This window comes from Panthera onca, chromosome A1, assembly GCF_046562875.1.
Source record: "Panthera onca isolate mPanOnc1 chromosome A1, mPanOnc1 haplotype 2, whole genome shotgun sequence".
Lineage (NCBI taxonomy): Eukaryota > Metazoa > Chordata > Mammalia > Carnivora > Felidae > Panthera > Panthera onca.
In genome coordinates, this window is record NC_138339.1 from 92,566,647 (window position 1) to 92,581,265 (window position 14,619).

A 14,619-nucleotide genomic window follows, 5' to 3' on the forward strand; every position below is an offset into this window, starting at 1 on the left:
TACCCGAAAGCTAGTGGCACCAGAAATGAGAGAAACAAAAGCAAAACCTTTTTAAGATAGACATAAATAAAATGCTTATCCATAAGAGTTACTTGTAAAGTGTGAAGATATCAAGAAAAACCTGGGCTTTATAAAGCAGCCTAGGTTCATTTTCCCCACTCTGTAATTTACTAGTTGTGTGACCTTGAACACATCACTTTTCCTTTCTGAGCCTCAATTTCTGGCCCGCTTCCCACAAAGAAATACTGTCAACTAAACAAAATGATGTACCTGGAAACATCTGGTAAACTACAAGGCATTCAACAAATAACATCTCTTTTTATTCCCTGCCAAGAATTACACTGAGTCACCAAGATTGGGGACCTTGTCTGTTTTGCTCAAAGTTCTACTTCCAGTGCCCAGGACAGCACTTGGAAGATAGTAGGTGCTCAGTAAACATTTGTTGAATGAATGAGTTTTTGAATTGCTCCTTGGACTTGAACTAAGGGAAGCCAGAATCATTTTAAGATAGCTGATGTTTCACGTATCTCACACTTTTGTTTTCTACAAAAAATGGTATCTTTCTTACTGCTTTCTTTAAGAAAAGGATTTTGCTTAGTCAATCTGCATATTTACCTTTCAAATTCTAAAACAGATTCATCCTATGCAATAGAAAGAAAGAAAAAAAAAAACACCTAAAAATGGAGCCATCACCCATCCTCTTTGGCAATTCAATACATGCTGCTTTCAGTTTTGTTCTAACTGTGGTGACGTCTGGATTAACATTGCAAAGCAGAATGTGGGGCCAGACCAATGTGTCTGAGCGTCTAATACATTTTCGTTCTGTCTGGTGGAACAGAAGTTTGGCACTAGGCACTTTGTTCAAAGCCAAACCACTGTATGACTTTAAGTAAAGGAAATAGACATTTCAAAGCTGAGGATGCAATGTGTTTCTGATTGATGACTAAGAAATGTTACCATTAACCACCTAAAATACACTCTCAGGTTGGCCATAAAATACAAATTACAGGGATCATGAGATTCAAGCAATCCTGAACATAGGCCTTTGTTTCATTCAGAAAAAGTAGATGCTTCTTTAGTAAGAAAACTCCGGGTTGAGCAGATTTATAATACCTTTTACATAATGTTTGCCAAGCCAAAGCTAATGTATTCTACAACTATAACAATTCATTCTCCAGAGGTGATTACCTATGAAAAATAAGCCCATTGACCTTCAAGTGCTTAGGAGAAGAAAATAAAGGCAACCAATATTGAATTCCATACTCCTTGGTACAAGCCACAAAGATGGATTAAGGTCAATCCCTAGTTTGTCCTCAGGAAGAATACTTACAACAACGTTCCTTTTGTTGGCTAGATGTTCTGAAAATCAGCTAAGTGTTCCTGTCTGCAATTCTATTTTATCAACAAAACATCAGTGACCGAGTCAACACTGTTTTTCAGGTGTTGTGAGCTACGGACAGACACATAAGGAAACCTAACATAGTTAGGTAACCTGTGAATTTCCCCTGCAGGAAAAAATATGCCATATAGCCAACATTGCTAAAAACACCCAAATAATTATGACAAAAAGCTGTCTAGAAGTAACATTTGAAATCAACTATCAATAATTTTCATCCTCCAAATGTTGCAACAGCTCTTACCTTGTTCACAAAGTGCACCAACATAGCTTGGAAGGCAGAGGCACCTGAATGTATTAAAACCGTCAACACATGTGGCTCCATTGCGACAGGGGTTAGAGTGACATTCATCAAAATCTGAAATAAAATCATAAAAGGCCACAAAAGTATTTTCAGAAAAGGTCAAAGGATCCCATTTAGTATAAGGTTGCCAGATAAAGAACAGAACAGCCAATTAAATCTTAATTTCAGATTTAATAATAATTTTTAAGTATAAATATGCCCCATGCTATATTTAGGGCCTACTTACAATAAAAATTTATTCTTTTCTTTTTTTATCTGAAATTAAAATTTAACTGACCTTCCTGCGTTTCATTTGCCAAATCTGGCAACTCGAGGAAAATTTCAAAGTTATTCATAAGAGGGTCATGGTCTCCATTGCTTTTAGATGAGTCACATGAATGCTGAAACTGATAAAGAATTGTATGGGCTTCCCACACTCAATCCTGGCTTCTGCTTTGATTACCTTACCTGTGGAATACTAAAAATATGTAACTGGCCTTACCGCCTCTGGGCCTTTTCCTTTCCAGTACATCCTTCATTCTGATTGTCATCTCCTTCAAAAGCAGTCATGATAATTTACTCTTTGGCTTCCAAACCTTCCATAGATGCCAACTACCCAGGGCAGAGATCTTCTACATGTAGTCCCTGAACCAGCAGCATCAGCATCAACTGAGAATGTTAGAGATGCAGGTTCCCAGGCCCACCCCAGACCTACAGAATCAGACCCTGTGGGGGATGGGAACACCAATGATTGGTGTTGTAGAAGTCCCCCACATGATTTTGATGATGCTAAAGTCTAAGAATCACTCTACCAGAATAGGAAGTAATCTCTTGGATTGAGAATCTTCTCAGATGTATCCAGATCTAACCTCCTTTCTTCTAATACGTTTCTCTCCCACAAACCTATAAATAGGCCTACGTCAATACTCGCAGTCACTCAAATGCATTCTGCAGTTTGCGGTGTCTGTACTTAGTTTGCTGTGTCTGTGTCTCCCCCACCAGCCATCAAAATCCTCCTAACTTTAAATGCAATACTAAATGCAACTTTTCTACCCAGACCCGTATGATCTCTGATGAAATTAATGCTTTATTCCCATACCATTTTCCAATTCCACTAAAGATTTAATTAATGTTTATATTAAATAAAAGAGTATTAAACTGTATAAATATACAAAGTAAATTAAATTTCCAAGAGGTATATAATGTATTGGTACCTAAAGAAATGGCCTCAGTAATTATGATATCATATAGTAGTGATATCAAATACTTTTATGATGCTTGCTAAGTACCAGCCACTGTTCTAACAGCTTCACGTATATTAACTCACTAAACTATTTTCAAGTGATTTTAATGTAAAACAGAATGGGAGCCAAATAGATGCTTTTATACATATATATGTAAATATGACATTTAAGATGTTAGTTATTCCTTAAATGCATTCTATTGCTACCTCTACATCCCTACTAATTAACACAGAAATAGAGCTTACCAGCTCTATTAACTTTTTTTTTAAAGATAAGCACTCTTGGGGTGCCTGGGTGGCTCAGTTGGTTAAGCATCCAACTTTGGCTAAGGTCATGGTCTCATGGTTCGTGGGTTCAAGTCCTGCACTGGGGTCTGTTCTGACAGCTCAGAGCCTGGAGTCTGCTTCAGAATCTTTGTTTCTCTCTCTCTGCCCCTCCTCCGTTTGTACTCTGTCTCTCTCTCTGTCTCTCTCAAAAATAAGTGAATAAACATTAAAGAAAACTTCACAAGACAAGCACTCTTTTAAAATGAGTGTTGAGAATTTTATCTCAGTATTTTTGTGTAATCTAAAGTGTTATCATGGGCTTTCTTTACTCAATTGTATGAGAAAATCTTTACGGTACCTCTAAAAGGATCACCTGTCCAATGTATTCCATCATCTCTTTTCTCAGAGGAAAGGTCTATATTTAGTCAAATCAGAACTGGTGTCTTTTTTTTTTTAAAGAAAAGGAAACCAAAATAAGAATGACAGTGAAAGGAACTGATTTAGTAAAGAGACAATATACTTCTTGAAACCCAAAAAAGAGGAGGACAGAAACTTCACAACTTCTTGAGGTACAGGTGGGTTAGGCTAGCCTCTGGAGTACAGGGCCAATTCCACCCCAGAGGAGCGAGTTAGCTCAAAACACAAAAGCTAAACCCCCTAATTTTTTAATGTTTATTTATTTTTGAGAAAGAGTGCAAGCAAGGGACGGGCAGAGAGAGAGGGGGACAGAGGATCTGAAGCAGGCTCCACACTGACAGCAGAAAACCCGATGCAGGCTTGATCTCAAAAACCATGAGATCATGACCTGAGCCAAAGTTGGACGCTCAGCTGGTTGAGCCACCCAGCCACCCCCAAACTCCCGAATTTTTAAATACAGCTTTCTAAAGTTATTTTGTATTTAAGTTGATTATTGATATGTCAACTGAGGGAAATAGATTAAAGTATTTCCTTACTATTTATGCAACTTTCCATTTGTAAAGCCTACCTACAAAAACTATAAAAAGACACAAATCACCTCAGGTAGCTTCACTGAGTTTTGGGTATATTAACAAAATTCCGTAAACACCTGTCCCCATTTCCCAGACTCTACTTGAATTACTCTATGATTTTCACATCATTTAACAAATAATTCATCCACAAACGGGTTTTTATGAAATCCTTTGAGCAATATAAATTCTGCCCCAATATATCTTCTGGAAAAGCATCATAGTCTTTCAGGCAAGAACATCTTACCCAGTTCACACTGGTCGCCACTGAATCCTGGCACACAGGTGCATACATAGGAAGTTTCAGTAGGATAACAGGTGCCTCCATTAAGGCACGGGTTCGTTTTGCAACGATCAGGTCCTACCATGTTCAGGAAAGTAAGAAAAGCAGTTAGGCTCGTATCCAAGTTTCAGTGTATTTCAGCATAAATTGCCACTTATTGCTACCATAAATATAAGCTTTACCATAGCAATTTAGATACTACACACAAAAATTAGCATTAACTTTACTCTCTGGAGTGTTTCTTGGCATTATAACTAATTGTTACGAATTGCATCTATTCATTTCTGGGATTCAGTCATCATTATTTTTAAACAATATTTTGTACAGTATCTGGCAACTAACATATTCTACTGCAGATTTAGTCGGCATGATAATGGCAATTGATTTTAGTCAAAAATGATTACACATATGTGCACAGTGAATGGAAAATGTATTCTTTTAAACGAGGTTAGTTCATGTGAAATGGCTGGATACACAGAACATGCATTCTTTTTAGCAGTTTGGCTGGTTATCATCATTTGAATTATTATTGCCTTTTACCACTTAATGCTCAGAAACTGTTTTTCTTCGAAAGTGTGCACTGAAGTCTCTTCTGCTACATTAATATGCTTTTTCCAAAAACACGTTCCAAATGTACTCCTTTAAACTATACTTGAAGAAAAGCAACACATAAATTAAACTCTACTGTACAAAAACAAACCCAAAGACAAACACCTCACCTAAAATGAAACCCCCAATTTTTTTGAAACCCCAAAGTCTTATTACAGTTTTCTTATTAAAACACAAATAACATTGACACTCCTAGAAGATAAATGTAAAGGTGACAGACACAAATTTCTGAGAAGAAAAACCTTTAAAATATGCTTTCTAAATGCAAATACTTTTACATAGTTTGAACATGTATATTCTTCTGTAATATTGATTGGATAATTGCATTTACATGAATCACTTATGTTTATTACTTGAATACTTTTTCAGGATCCCCTATGTTTCAAAATGTACAAAAATACAGATAAGAGTTGAAAGTTCTACAAAATAATTGAAATAGGATATATTTGGAAGAAAAACTGTATTTTCAAGAATCTTGAGTCCCGAAACCCTGAAATAATTACACATGAAAAAAGATGTCTAGTCATGAAACATAAACGTAGGAGTATTTGAATAAGCGAGCACTGCTGTGGAAGACAACTGAGCCTTTCCATATGAGAACGTCAAACTCAAACTTTCTGAGTGTTAAGTAAATCCCAGACTATGAGAAAGACTTGACAGATAATACACTCGCCGCTGGGGGTTCAACATTATAATCAGATGCTTACACCTACTTCTCCAAAAATGACCCCTATTATTCTAAGACTCTTTCTCCTATAGTTCTAAAAATATGTAAAATCTCCCTAGCCATTTTAGCCTTCTGCCTCGGAAAGTACACTGCTTGTAGGTCAAGGATGCTGTCAACAACACATCTACGTGCTGCTCTCAGTGCAAAACCAGAGTGACACTTATGCGACAGCGCTTGCTAAAACTGTGCCATGCCACACGACTATGAAGTTCTGTTACTATGTCCACCACAGGCTCCAGACACCATGCTGAGAGTGTGGGACAAGGACTTGGCAAGAAAGCGGGGGGCTTTCTGTGAACTGAAAGTAGTTGGGATTAGGAGAAAAGTTTTGTTTTGGCAAATTTTATTCTTCCCTAAACAGTTTGTATTACTCTTCGAAAGTTGAACCTGCAACCGATGGACCAGGCAATCCATTATGCGCTGCTGTTTACCAAATTTGCCTGAAGTGACAACTGGCTTTGCAGTGAAGACGCAGGCTCTAATTCTAGGTAAACAGTGTGGGCTGCATCACTGGCACACATTTCTCACTCATTTGTCAAACCAAATTCTCTCTCTGTGATTTACCAATGATTTCTGTATTATATTTTCACCAACCTGAAGTATTTGCAGCGAAATTGCAAAAGAATAAATATTGGCCAGATTACTAGGTTATCATTTACAGACTAAATATAGAGTGACAGTGAAAAATTCCATCAACCACCTTGGATTAGTTTTCTTCAGAAAATACTTTGAGTCATTTATAAAAGTTGCACTTTACAATTATTTTACTCTATCCGAAGCACAACAAGCTGAAGCATTAATGGTAGGTACAAAAAGATAACATTGAAACGATCAGGAGAATAATTCTAAGTACAGCCATGCCGGAAAACATATTCATTAAAATAAAACATATTTTCAACAACACAGCCCTTGAGATACTGATTTTTTTTTTTCCTTTTTCTAGGTAGTGGCTAGGTGGTAATGGACATCTGTGGATTCCACTGACATAGTTATTTAAATAACATTACTGGAAAATACCATTAGAGCAGACTTTTCAATATTATCAAGCTAGATTAAAAGGAAAATAAATTCTACAAAGTAAATATCCCAAGGTTTCTGGTTTACAAATAATTAAATACTGATTATTCATTGTTATACTATATTAATAGGAAACCAGCAAAGAGCAATGAGAAGACCATGGACTTTGGGGTGGTGTTGACCTGGGTTCAAATCCCACCTATGCCATGGCATGTGTGGCTATGCAACCCTGAGCAAATTACAGAACTTCTCTGAACATCCACCTCCCATGCATTTAAATAGGGATGATAATAATAAAGGGATGATGATAATAATAATACAGCATTTTTGTGAAGACCAAATGAGAGAGTTTATTGAACCAGTATCAAATTCATGCTTTCTATCCATTCAGTAAAAAAATAGAAATCTTCTTTTGACAGGCAGGGCGTAAATACATACCCACTCTGGAGAGGTACTGTGTTAGAAGCATTATGCAGACTATCTGGAGCAAGGAAATTACATGAAAGTATGGTCTGATAACTGATATTGCACAAACTACGTGAATGTTTATTAGGAGTTATTTACTACTCTCAAATTTTAAAGGGCTGACAGATTTTGATATCGCCATAATAGCACCCATCAATGAGAGATTTTTAAAAAATGAGATTTTTTTTCCTGTTTTTAAACTAAGATGTATAACTACAGGGCATGTGACAAGGCAATATTTTAGTTATGAGTAAAACCAAATTAAATTTTTACACCATTAACAATTTCACATTTCCTAGGTTGCAATTATATGTTGTTTCTAAAACCCAGAAAAATACAAAGAATATCTATAAAGCCCAGAAATAATATATACTTACTTTCTTTGCATCTAATTATGGACTCAATACTGTGGCCTGTCCTGGTGTTATGTGAATAATGTAAAAATCTTCACTGATTTAATATCACAATAAAAATTATATACATATATATACATGTTAGGACCAAGGGACTGTTTCCGAGTTTGGAAACAGATTCATCAATGTTGCAACCTTACCTGGTAAATAGACTGCTGTGCCTTCCACTGACTCTTCATTAATGCCAATCAGGAAACTGGTTTCATTAGAAGTTTCCAGAAGGGAAAATGATGGTGTTGCAAGCTCAGTATTTAACTCTGCAATGCTTACTGTTGCCTGATTATTGGAATCAAGAATTCTTGCTGATACTTGCTGTTCTGATGTTGCTACTGTATGATCCTCCTCTCTGATCAAAGCTGCTTGTGTTTCAGGGTTTATTTCCAGAGACGAAGAAATGGTGGGCCTCTCAGAAACCTGTGGGCTGGGCTGAGGCACGAGGTCTGCCTCAACTTCATACATTGCAGAAGCAGAAGTAGAATGTGGCCACAGTGTAGCACCTTCTAACTTAATTTCACCTGCAGTTGTGGCCACGGTCCCAGCCTTGGGTGTTCTAATACTGGGAAACACCTTGACCATTTCTCCAGAAAGCAGAGTGTTGGTTTTGTTTTGGGAATCTTGGAGAATCTCAGTTCCTTCTTCAGCAATCAGTTCTGTGGGAGAAGCTTCCATTTGTCCTAATAATTTATGATTAGTTTCATCTTCTGACGGTTCTAATCCAGTGTCAGAAGATAAGGATGGAGGCTCGGTTATGTGAACGAACTCTTCCCTCGATGATGTGAAAGGCACTTCAGTATCTGCAAGTTTTCCTGGAGACATTGGAGATGTGCCGACATCTGTGCCTGGCAGAGCACTTGCCTGGGGGCCCTCTGCATGTTCAGAGGCTCCACTGCCTAAGTAGACAGTAAGTGGAGATGATGGTGTCTGAGAGGACAACTTTGCAAAAGCGGTAAGTGCTGAGGTATCAGTGTAATCTGAGGGACCGGATCCTTCCATCACATTAGATGCCTCTGTTAAACTCTGAGCCATGAGGTGGATAGTACCGATACTTACATAGGGTGTAGGATCTATCAGTGCCTCCTCGGTTCCCGATGAGAATTCTGGCTGAAAAGAAGGACCTACGTATTTCTTTTCTTCATACTCCTCTTGTGTCTCCATATGGCTCAATGTGGATATTACCTCACTTTGGTCTGCAATAGCTTGACCATCAGACAAAGTACTTGACTCAAAGATATCATCCGCGGCTTTTGCTTCAATTTTTGGTTCTTCAGTCTCTGGATTAACTGTGGCAGATGTACTAGGAATGGTCAGAGATGTCGCTGTGGGAAGCAAAATATCTAATTCTGTTTCAGGGATCCGGGTTGTGAAGAGAAAGCCCATGTGATCTAGGTGGCTTCTGTCTTCAGAAGTCATTGATTCATTATGTGTTGTCTGAGTGTAGTTAGCCAGAAGAATATCACCAGAGCCCTCAAAGTTTTCATCAGTTAAAGAAAGGTTAACAGCCGCCTCATACTTCTCTTGAACTTGAATGCTTTCTTCACTACTGCCATGTGGTCCTGATAATGCCTCTGGATCTAGGTCTGTTTGCATTCCAAGGATGTCTTCATATACAGGTTTAGTGTGATCTATATCTATGATAGTATTTTTATCTGATGTCAGCTCAGGGAGAATTTCAAGGATGGTACTCTCTGTAATTGTCAGTATTAAATCCTTGTCCTCTTTGTCCAGATCTATAATAATGTTTTCAGTGGCTTTTCTTCTGTTAGGTTTTATGGTGGAATCCTCAAATCCTCTGAAATGGTCTTGGAAACTATCTGCAGCACCTTCTGTGGACCTCTCATATGACACTGTATTTGACACTGTGCTAGTTGGATCAGGGGAGCTTTCATTCGGCTCTAAATGAAGAGGCGGCAACATTGAAACTGTTGGGAATCCATTAACAGTAACAGCTTTAGCACTTGGAACTGCAGGATGTTTTTCCAGGGATCTATCAGAAACAAATGTGGTGCTTCCTTGCCTGGTTGCCTGAGTAGTTCCAGAAGTGTGGACTAAATCAACCATATCCAATTCCCCAGATCCCTCTCCAGAATGTTCATAAAGCAAGTCAGATGGTTTTGGTGCTGATGTAACAAATCCTTTGGCCATTTGAAGACTGTAAGTTCTAGCCAGAAAATCAGAGGGAGGGGTTGCCGTGTCTTTTGTTTCTGCTGTTGAAGAATTCTCGTTAGAGACTTGTTCAGTCATCAGTTGAGGTCTAGTGGTCTGGATTTCTTCTGCCCAAGTGTAAGTCTGACTCTGAGGATGTTCAGTATCTATGGAGAAAGTGAGAGGTGCCATAGAGGGTCCTTCAGTTCTGGTGTCCCTTAAAATTTCTAGTAAGGTCGTGCTGGATGCTGTCTCACTATTTTCAGAGAGGTTTTCTGTCTTAGAAATGAGTGGTCTAACTTCATTTGCTACATTTTCTCTTCCCTTATAGCCTTCACTTGTATCACTTATGAGGCTGGTTTCTAAATTCTCCATTTGAGAAGCGTGAGGATATAATGTGGTAACAATTTGTTCCATTTCAGTAAAACTCACTGATACTGTAGTAGCCAAGACTTCTTCTCCTGATCCCAGCCCAGAGAATAAAAGATCAGTATCTGACTCTTTAATTATTGGTCTCATAACTTCGGGAAAAGGTTTTACATTTTCCTCCTTTTTGATTGGTGAATCTGTAACTACACTTTCAGTGGATACAGATTCAGTCACTGAGGTAGTAGCTAAGAAAAAATGGGATTTTTCAGTAACTTCAGGGACAGCAGTGAAGGGTGCCAAGCCCTTTGCTTCTGGATCCGGAGTAGACACATCAACTAAAGAAATGTCTTCCTCCTCCATTTCCTCATCAGGATGGTACATTTTCTTTGTCGTTAGCGTAGGGGAATCTGTGGTGTGGAGTCCCAGTTCAGTAAATGTTTGTGAATAGAAAACTGTTTGTTCTGGTGCAACAGAACTTTGAGGGAATTCAAAAGATTTTTGATCCTGCATCTTTTCCTCTGACACTGTCTCACTTTCAATTCCTTGTCTCACAGGGTTGACTTCTTGTGTGGACCATAATTTGGCTGGCGCCATAGTCTGGGGAAAGTTCGCTGAAACTGTGACAGCGACTTTCACTCCGCCCTTTTCTGTCGCAGCTTCAGTACCTTCGGTTTCTGATGTTGGCAAAATGGTGGATCTTGTATCAGTTTCATTAATAGCACCTTCTACTCCCAATCGTTGGTCAGTAAATGGGGGATCTGTACTAGAAACATTTCCCACAGCACTGGGAAACACTTGGTCCACGGAGCTGCTTACTGAGACCAACTGCTCACCTGAGCCCTCAGCTGAGGCTGTGAACTCTTCCCAAGGGAAGCCAGCAGTGCTGACCAAAGTGCCACTGGGTCCTTCTGAGTCGGCTCTGTGGTTGCTGTGATCTGAAGTAGGTATTACAGGTGATAGTGAAATCTGGGTATCCTTCAATGCTGCGTCCCCAGAGCCTTCCATCATTACTCGTTCTTCTTTTGCTATGGGATAAGTTACCGTTGAGTATTCTCTCAAGTCACCACTGAAATCTTCTTCTAAAGGAAAATCTGTAGAAAAGCCCTTTATCTCTGCCCCATGGTGTTGTTCTCCTGAGACTTCTAAAACCAAGTTTTCTTTGGATGTTTGGCTTATAATTTCAGAAACCTCCCTGTCCATTACAGTAGTCAAAGCTAATTCTGTTGGCTCAGAAGGGAGTATAGTTTCCACATGGGGAGACAAAGTGCCAGCTGCTTCCTTTTTGGTTTGAATTTCAGACTCTAAATTTAATGAAAATGAAGAAACAGTGGTAGTTTCTGGGTCAGCAGCAGCTTCTCCAGAGCCCAGCTCCATGGAGAGAGAGGTGGGGCTACCTGGGACAGTGGACGGCCCTTCTTGAACCTCATGGTGACTGCTACTGCTGGGCTTAGCAGTCTGTGCCCCCAGACTGTCTAAAACATTTGTTTCTGTAAAGACAAGAGTAGACCTTGCCATTTCTTTTTCAGATTGTGTGGGTTTTGTCGAGGACATGAAACTGCTCCTGTCAGTAGATGCTGAACCACTAGATGTAGCTTCATTTGAGCTTTCTAATTCAGAGGGTAAAATCAATTGATCTGATCTCTGTGTAGATGAATGTACCTGAACTGTAGCAGATCCAACTGTAGATCCCACCTCCTCATCTTTTGTCTTCTTTCCTTCACGAGATGTACTGAAAACCCACTCAGAAGTGTCTGTTTCCCCTGTAAATTTGGTTGGCACTACTTCTGCAGAAAGTTGTTGAGAGATCGAATAAGAGGTGGTTGCAGGAACATCAAAAAGACTTTCTGTGATCATGATCTTGCCAGTGTCTAAAGTAATGGATGTATCTGTAGTATTGCTCTGTGAGAAATCAGTTGTTATGGTGAACATCTTATCTTTATCTTCTTCTGCTTCCCCAGAGCCTTCTGGAATGGGAATTGAAGGACTGACTGAGAGCTCTGCATTTTCCCTAGGGGTTATTTCGGCCCAGCTTTCTACAGTGGACAAGCGGTCATCAGGGAGGGCATTTCCTGTGAAGGTAACTGAGACTTCCTCTGAAACATCTGCTGACACAAAACTTGGAACTGTACTTGGAGTGTATGTGACAGAAGTGCTTTTTTCTGCCTCTTCACCAAATGTTACTTCAGTAGCCCTTGAAAATACTATTTTTTGAGATTCTTGGTCAATGGAAGCATCTCCTGAAGACTCTTCAGAAAACAGAGGTACAGGTTCTATGTGCTCATGGACCAGATTATCCAATTCAGGCGCTCTCTCTGTGACTGATTCTGGCCCCTCTGTGGTTTCTCCCTCATGCAATGGGACTGTGGGGAACACATCAGGCTCACCACTTGAGAAATGTTCTGGTGTTTCTGGGTAAGTCTCAGGCCTCCACGTAAGTTCAAGCGACTCTGTTGTCTCTTTTGATTCATTAGGTTGCACAGCGGTAGACTGTCCAGTTTCAGCCATCACAAACTGATGCGTTTCACTTTCACTGCTGTCTGAAAAATTTTGAGAAGGTGCAACGCTCTCAAACTGGCCACGCCGAGCTTCTGCTGTTTCTGGGTCCTTGGGGACAGTGGTGACGAGCTGTTTCCCATTTATGTACTGCACTGACGGGGTGGTCGTGACGTCAGTAGCATTCGTACATTCTTCATCCTCCTCTTCATCTTCTTCACTGTGGTACAGATCTATTTCAATTATCTCAGGTAAAATTTCAGCAATTAGATCGTGCTCTGGGTCTGTTTCTTCACTACAAGGTTCATCTTCTTTAGATTCTGAATCTATTGGATGACCAATTACACTCAAATCACTCATTCGACCTGAAAAAAACAAAGAGTTTTCACAACACTTGAATAGAAGATTTGGCAGTGTATGACAGAAGAAATTGATAGCAAGGCTGGCTGATTAAGCTCACACACACAAAGAAAGGATTCGAATCTTTTTACGTAACAGGCAATCACCCTTCTACACAGGGTTCTCAGTTTCCAAATTTGTGGATTCACATTAACAACAAGAAAAATACATCCAATTTAAGGTGGTAGGAACAGGTTATGAAAACTCTTCAACACATTTAACAAAGCAATGTGCTTAAACTGAAACAAGGGATCACATATATACATTGTCATCATGAAATGTGGGAATTCACATGTGTGTGAACTGAAAAAAAAAAAAAAGAAAAAGAAAAATTAAGACCATTTCACCAGATCATACAGAAAAAATATGTGATTATTGTTTTCTGAAAGGGGATGCTTAGACACCTTCTATTCAATAAGGAAGAGAGAAGAGAGTCCTTCTCTTGCCAAAATCTGTCCTAGAGAAGACTGTTTTTAGAAAAGTAAATAAGAGGTTTCTTTATAGTGCTTTCACAGTGCAACAACAACCTCCCCCCCCCCCACCCCACTTCCGCCCCCGGTGTAACAGTGAGACAAGATTTAGCTGCACAGGCTGCAGCCACATCCCAGATATAAGGGCAAGAAGCCCCGGATGGGGGGCCCTGCGCAGGATACCTCACTGAAAACACCAGGAAGGAAGAGCCCTCCATACTTTATACCTCTGTCCTTCGTGAGAGGTGATTTGGATTGGGTCTGTTATGGCTCTTCTTACTAACATTTTCTCCAAAGGAAGTTCAGGGGTCGCATCTAAACATTTGGACGAGCATACTTCACATAAGACATATCCTCAGAACATTTCCCTTGATTGTAAATTGCTAAAAGGTACCAACCATTAAACTCAATGGACTTTACTGCTTCCAGAAATACACCAGCAAAACTCTTTGCCCAGGCACGAGGAAAGAGTAAATCCTGGGCCCTCACCTTCATCAGAGTGGAATTCAGTTGTCCTAGGAGAGGATCCTGCCACTACAGCTGTCCTGGCCCCTATGTCACGGCAGTGTGAAAAGGTGCCTGTGGGTGCAATGACCCATGAAGAAGACAAAGAGAAACATGCAGGATTTCAGAGTGTCTCGCTCTCCCACTCCAGGACACTGTTGTAGAATTAGTTTTCAGACTAGCCCCAATCCATGCCACATATGCTCAGGTTAAGCCTGAAAGCTTGCAGAAGGAATAATTATGACGGAGCCACCTCTGTCCCCCATCAATAGGGGGAACGTTCCTGTAGCAAGAAGCCACTCCCTCCCATGTATGAAAGGACCAACATCTAGCATTTACTGATAAGTCAGAAAAGAAAAATCCTTATTGAGAAAGAACGAGTACTGCTTGTATTCTTTACGCACCAAAATAAATACAGAAGGATGTGAACTATCAATAAAAACTCTAAGACGCTCCTTCTATATTTTTAACTAAGCTTTGATAGAAAACCAAAGAAAACAAGACTTTTATGTAACTAGAAGACATATACAATTTTTACATTACCCCTTTCAAC

At 39.5% G+C, this 14,619-nt stretch overlaps 1 protein-coding gene across 5 annotated transcripts in view; it reads right to left on the minus strand.

Moving 5' to 3' along the window:
• VCAN (versican) overlaps window positions 1-14,619 on the minus strand; it is a 120,114-nt gene that overhangs the window by 40,245 nt on the left and 65,250 nt on the right. For 3 of the 5 annotated variants that reach the window (XR_013556167.2, XM_060637744.3, XM_060637746.3), the window contains 3 exons: window positions 7,830-13,058; window positions 4,423-4,536; window positions 1,641-1,754 (listed from right to left, as the gene is read on the minus strand). Coding sequence is in view for 4 of the 5 variants with exons in the window: in XM_060637744.3 (XP_060493727.1) it covers window positions 1,641-1,754; window positions 4,423-4,536; window positions 7,830-13,058 (5,457 nt within the window). In the remaining variant the exon portion in view is untranslated. The remainder of the gene's footprint in view (window positions 1-1,640; window positions 1,755-4,422; window positions 4,537-7,829; window positions 13,059-14,619) is intronic. The other 2 variants (XM_060637747.3, XM_060637748.3) reach the window with 1 other exon arrangement.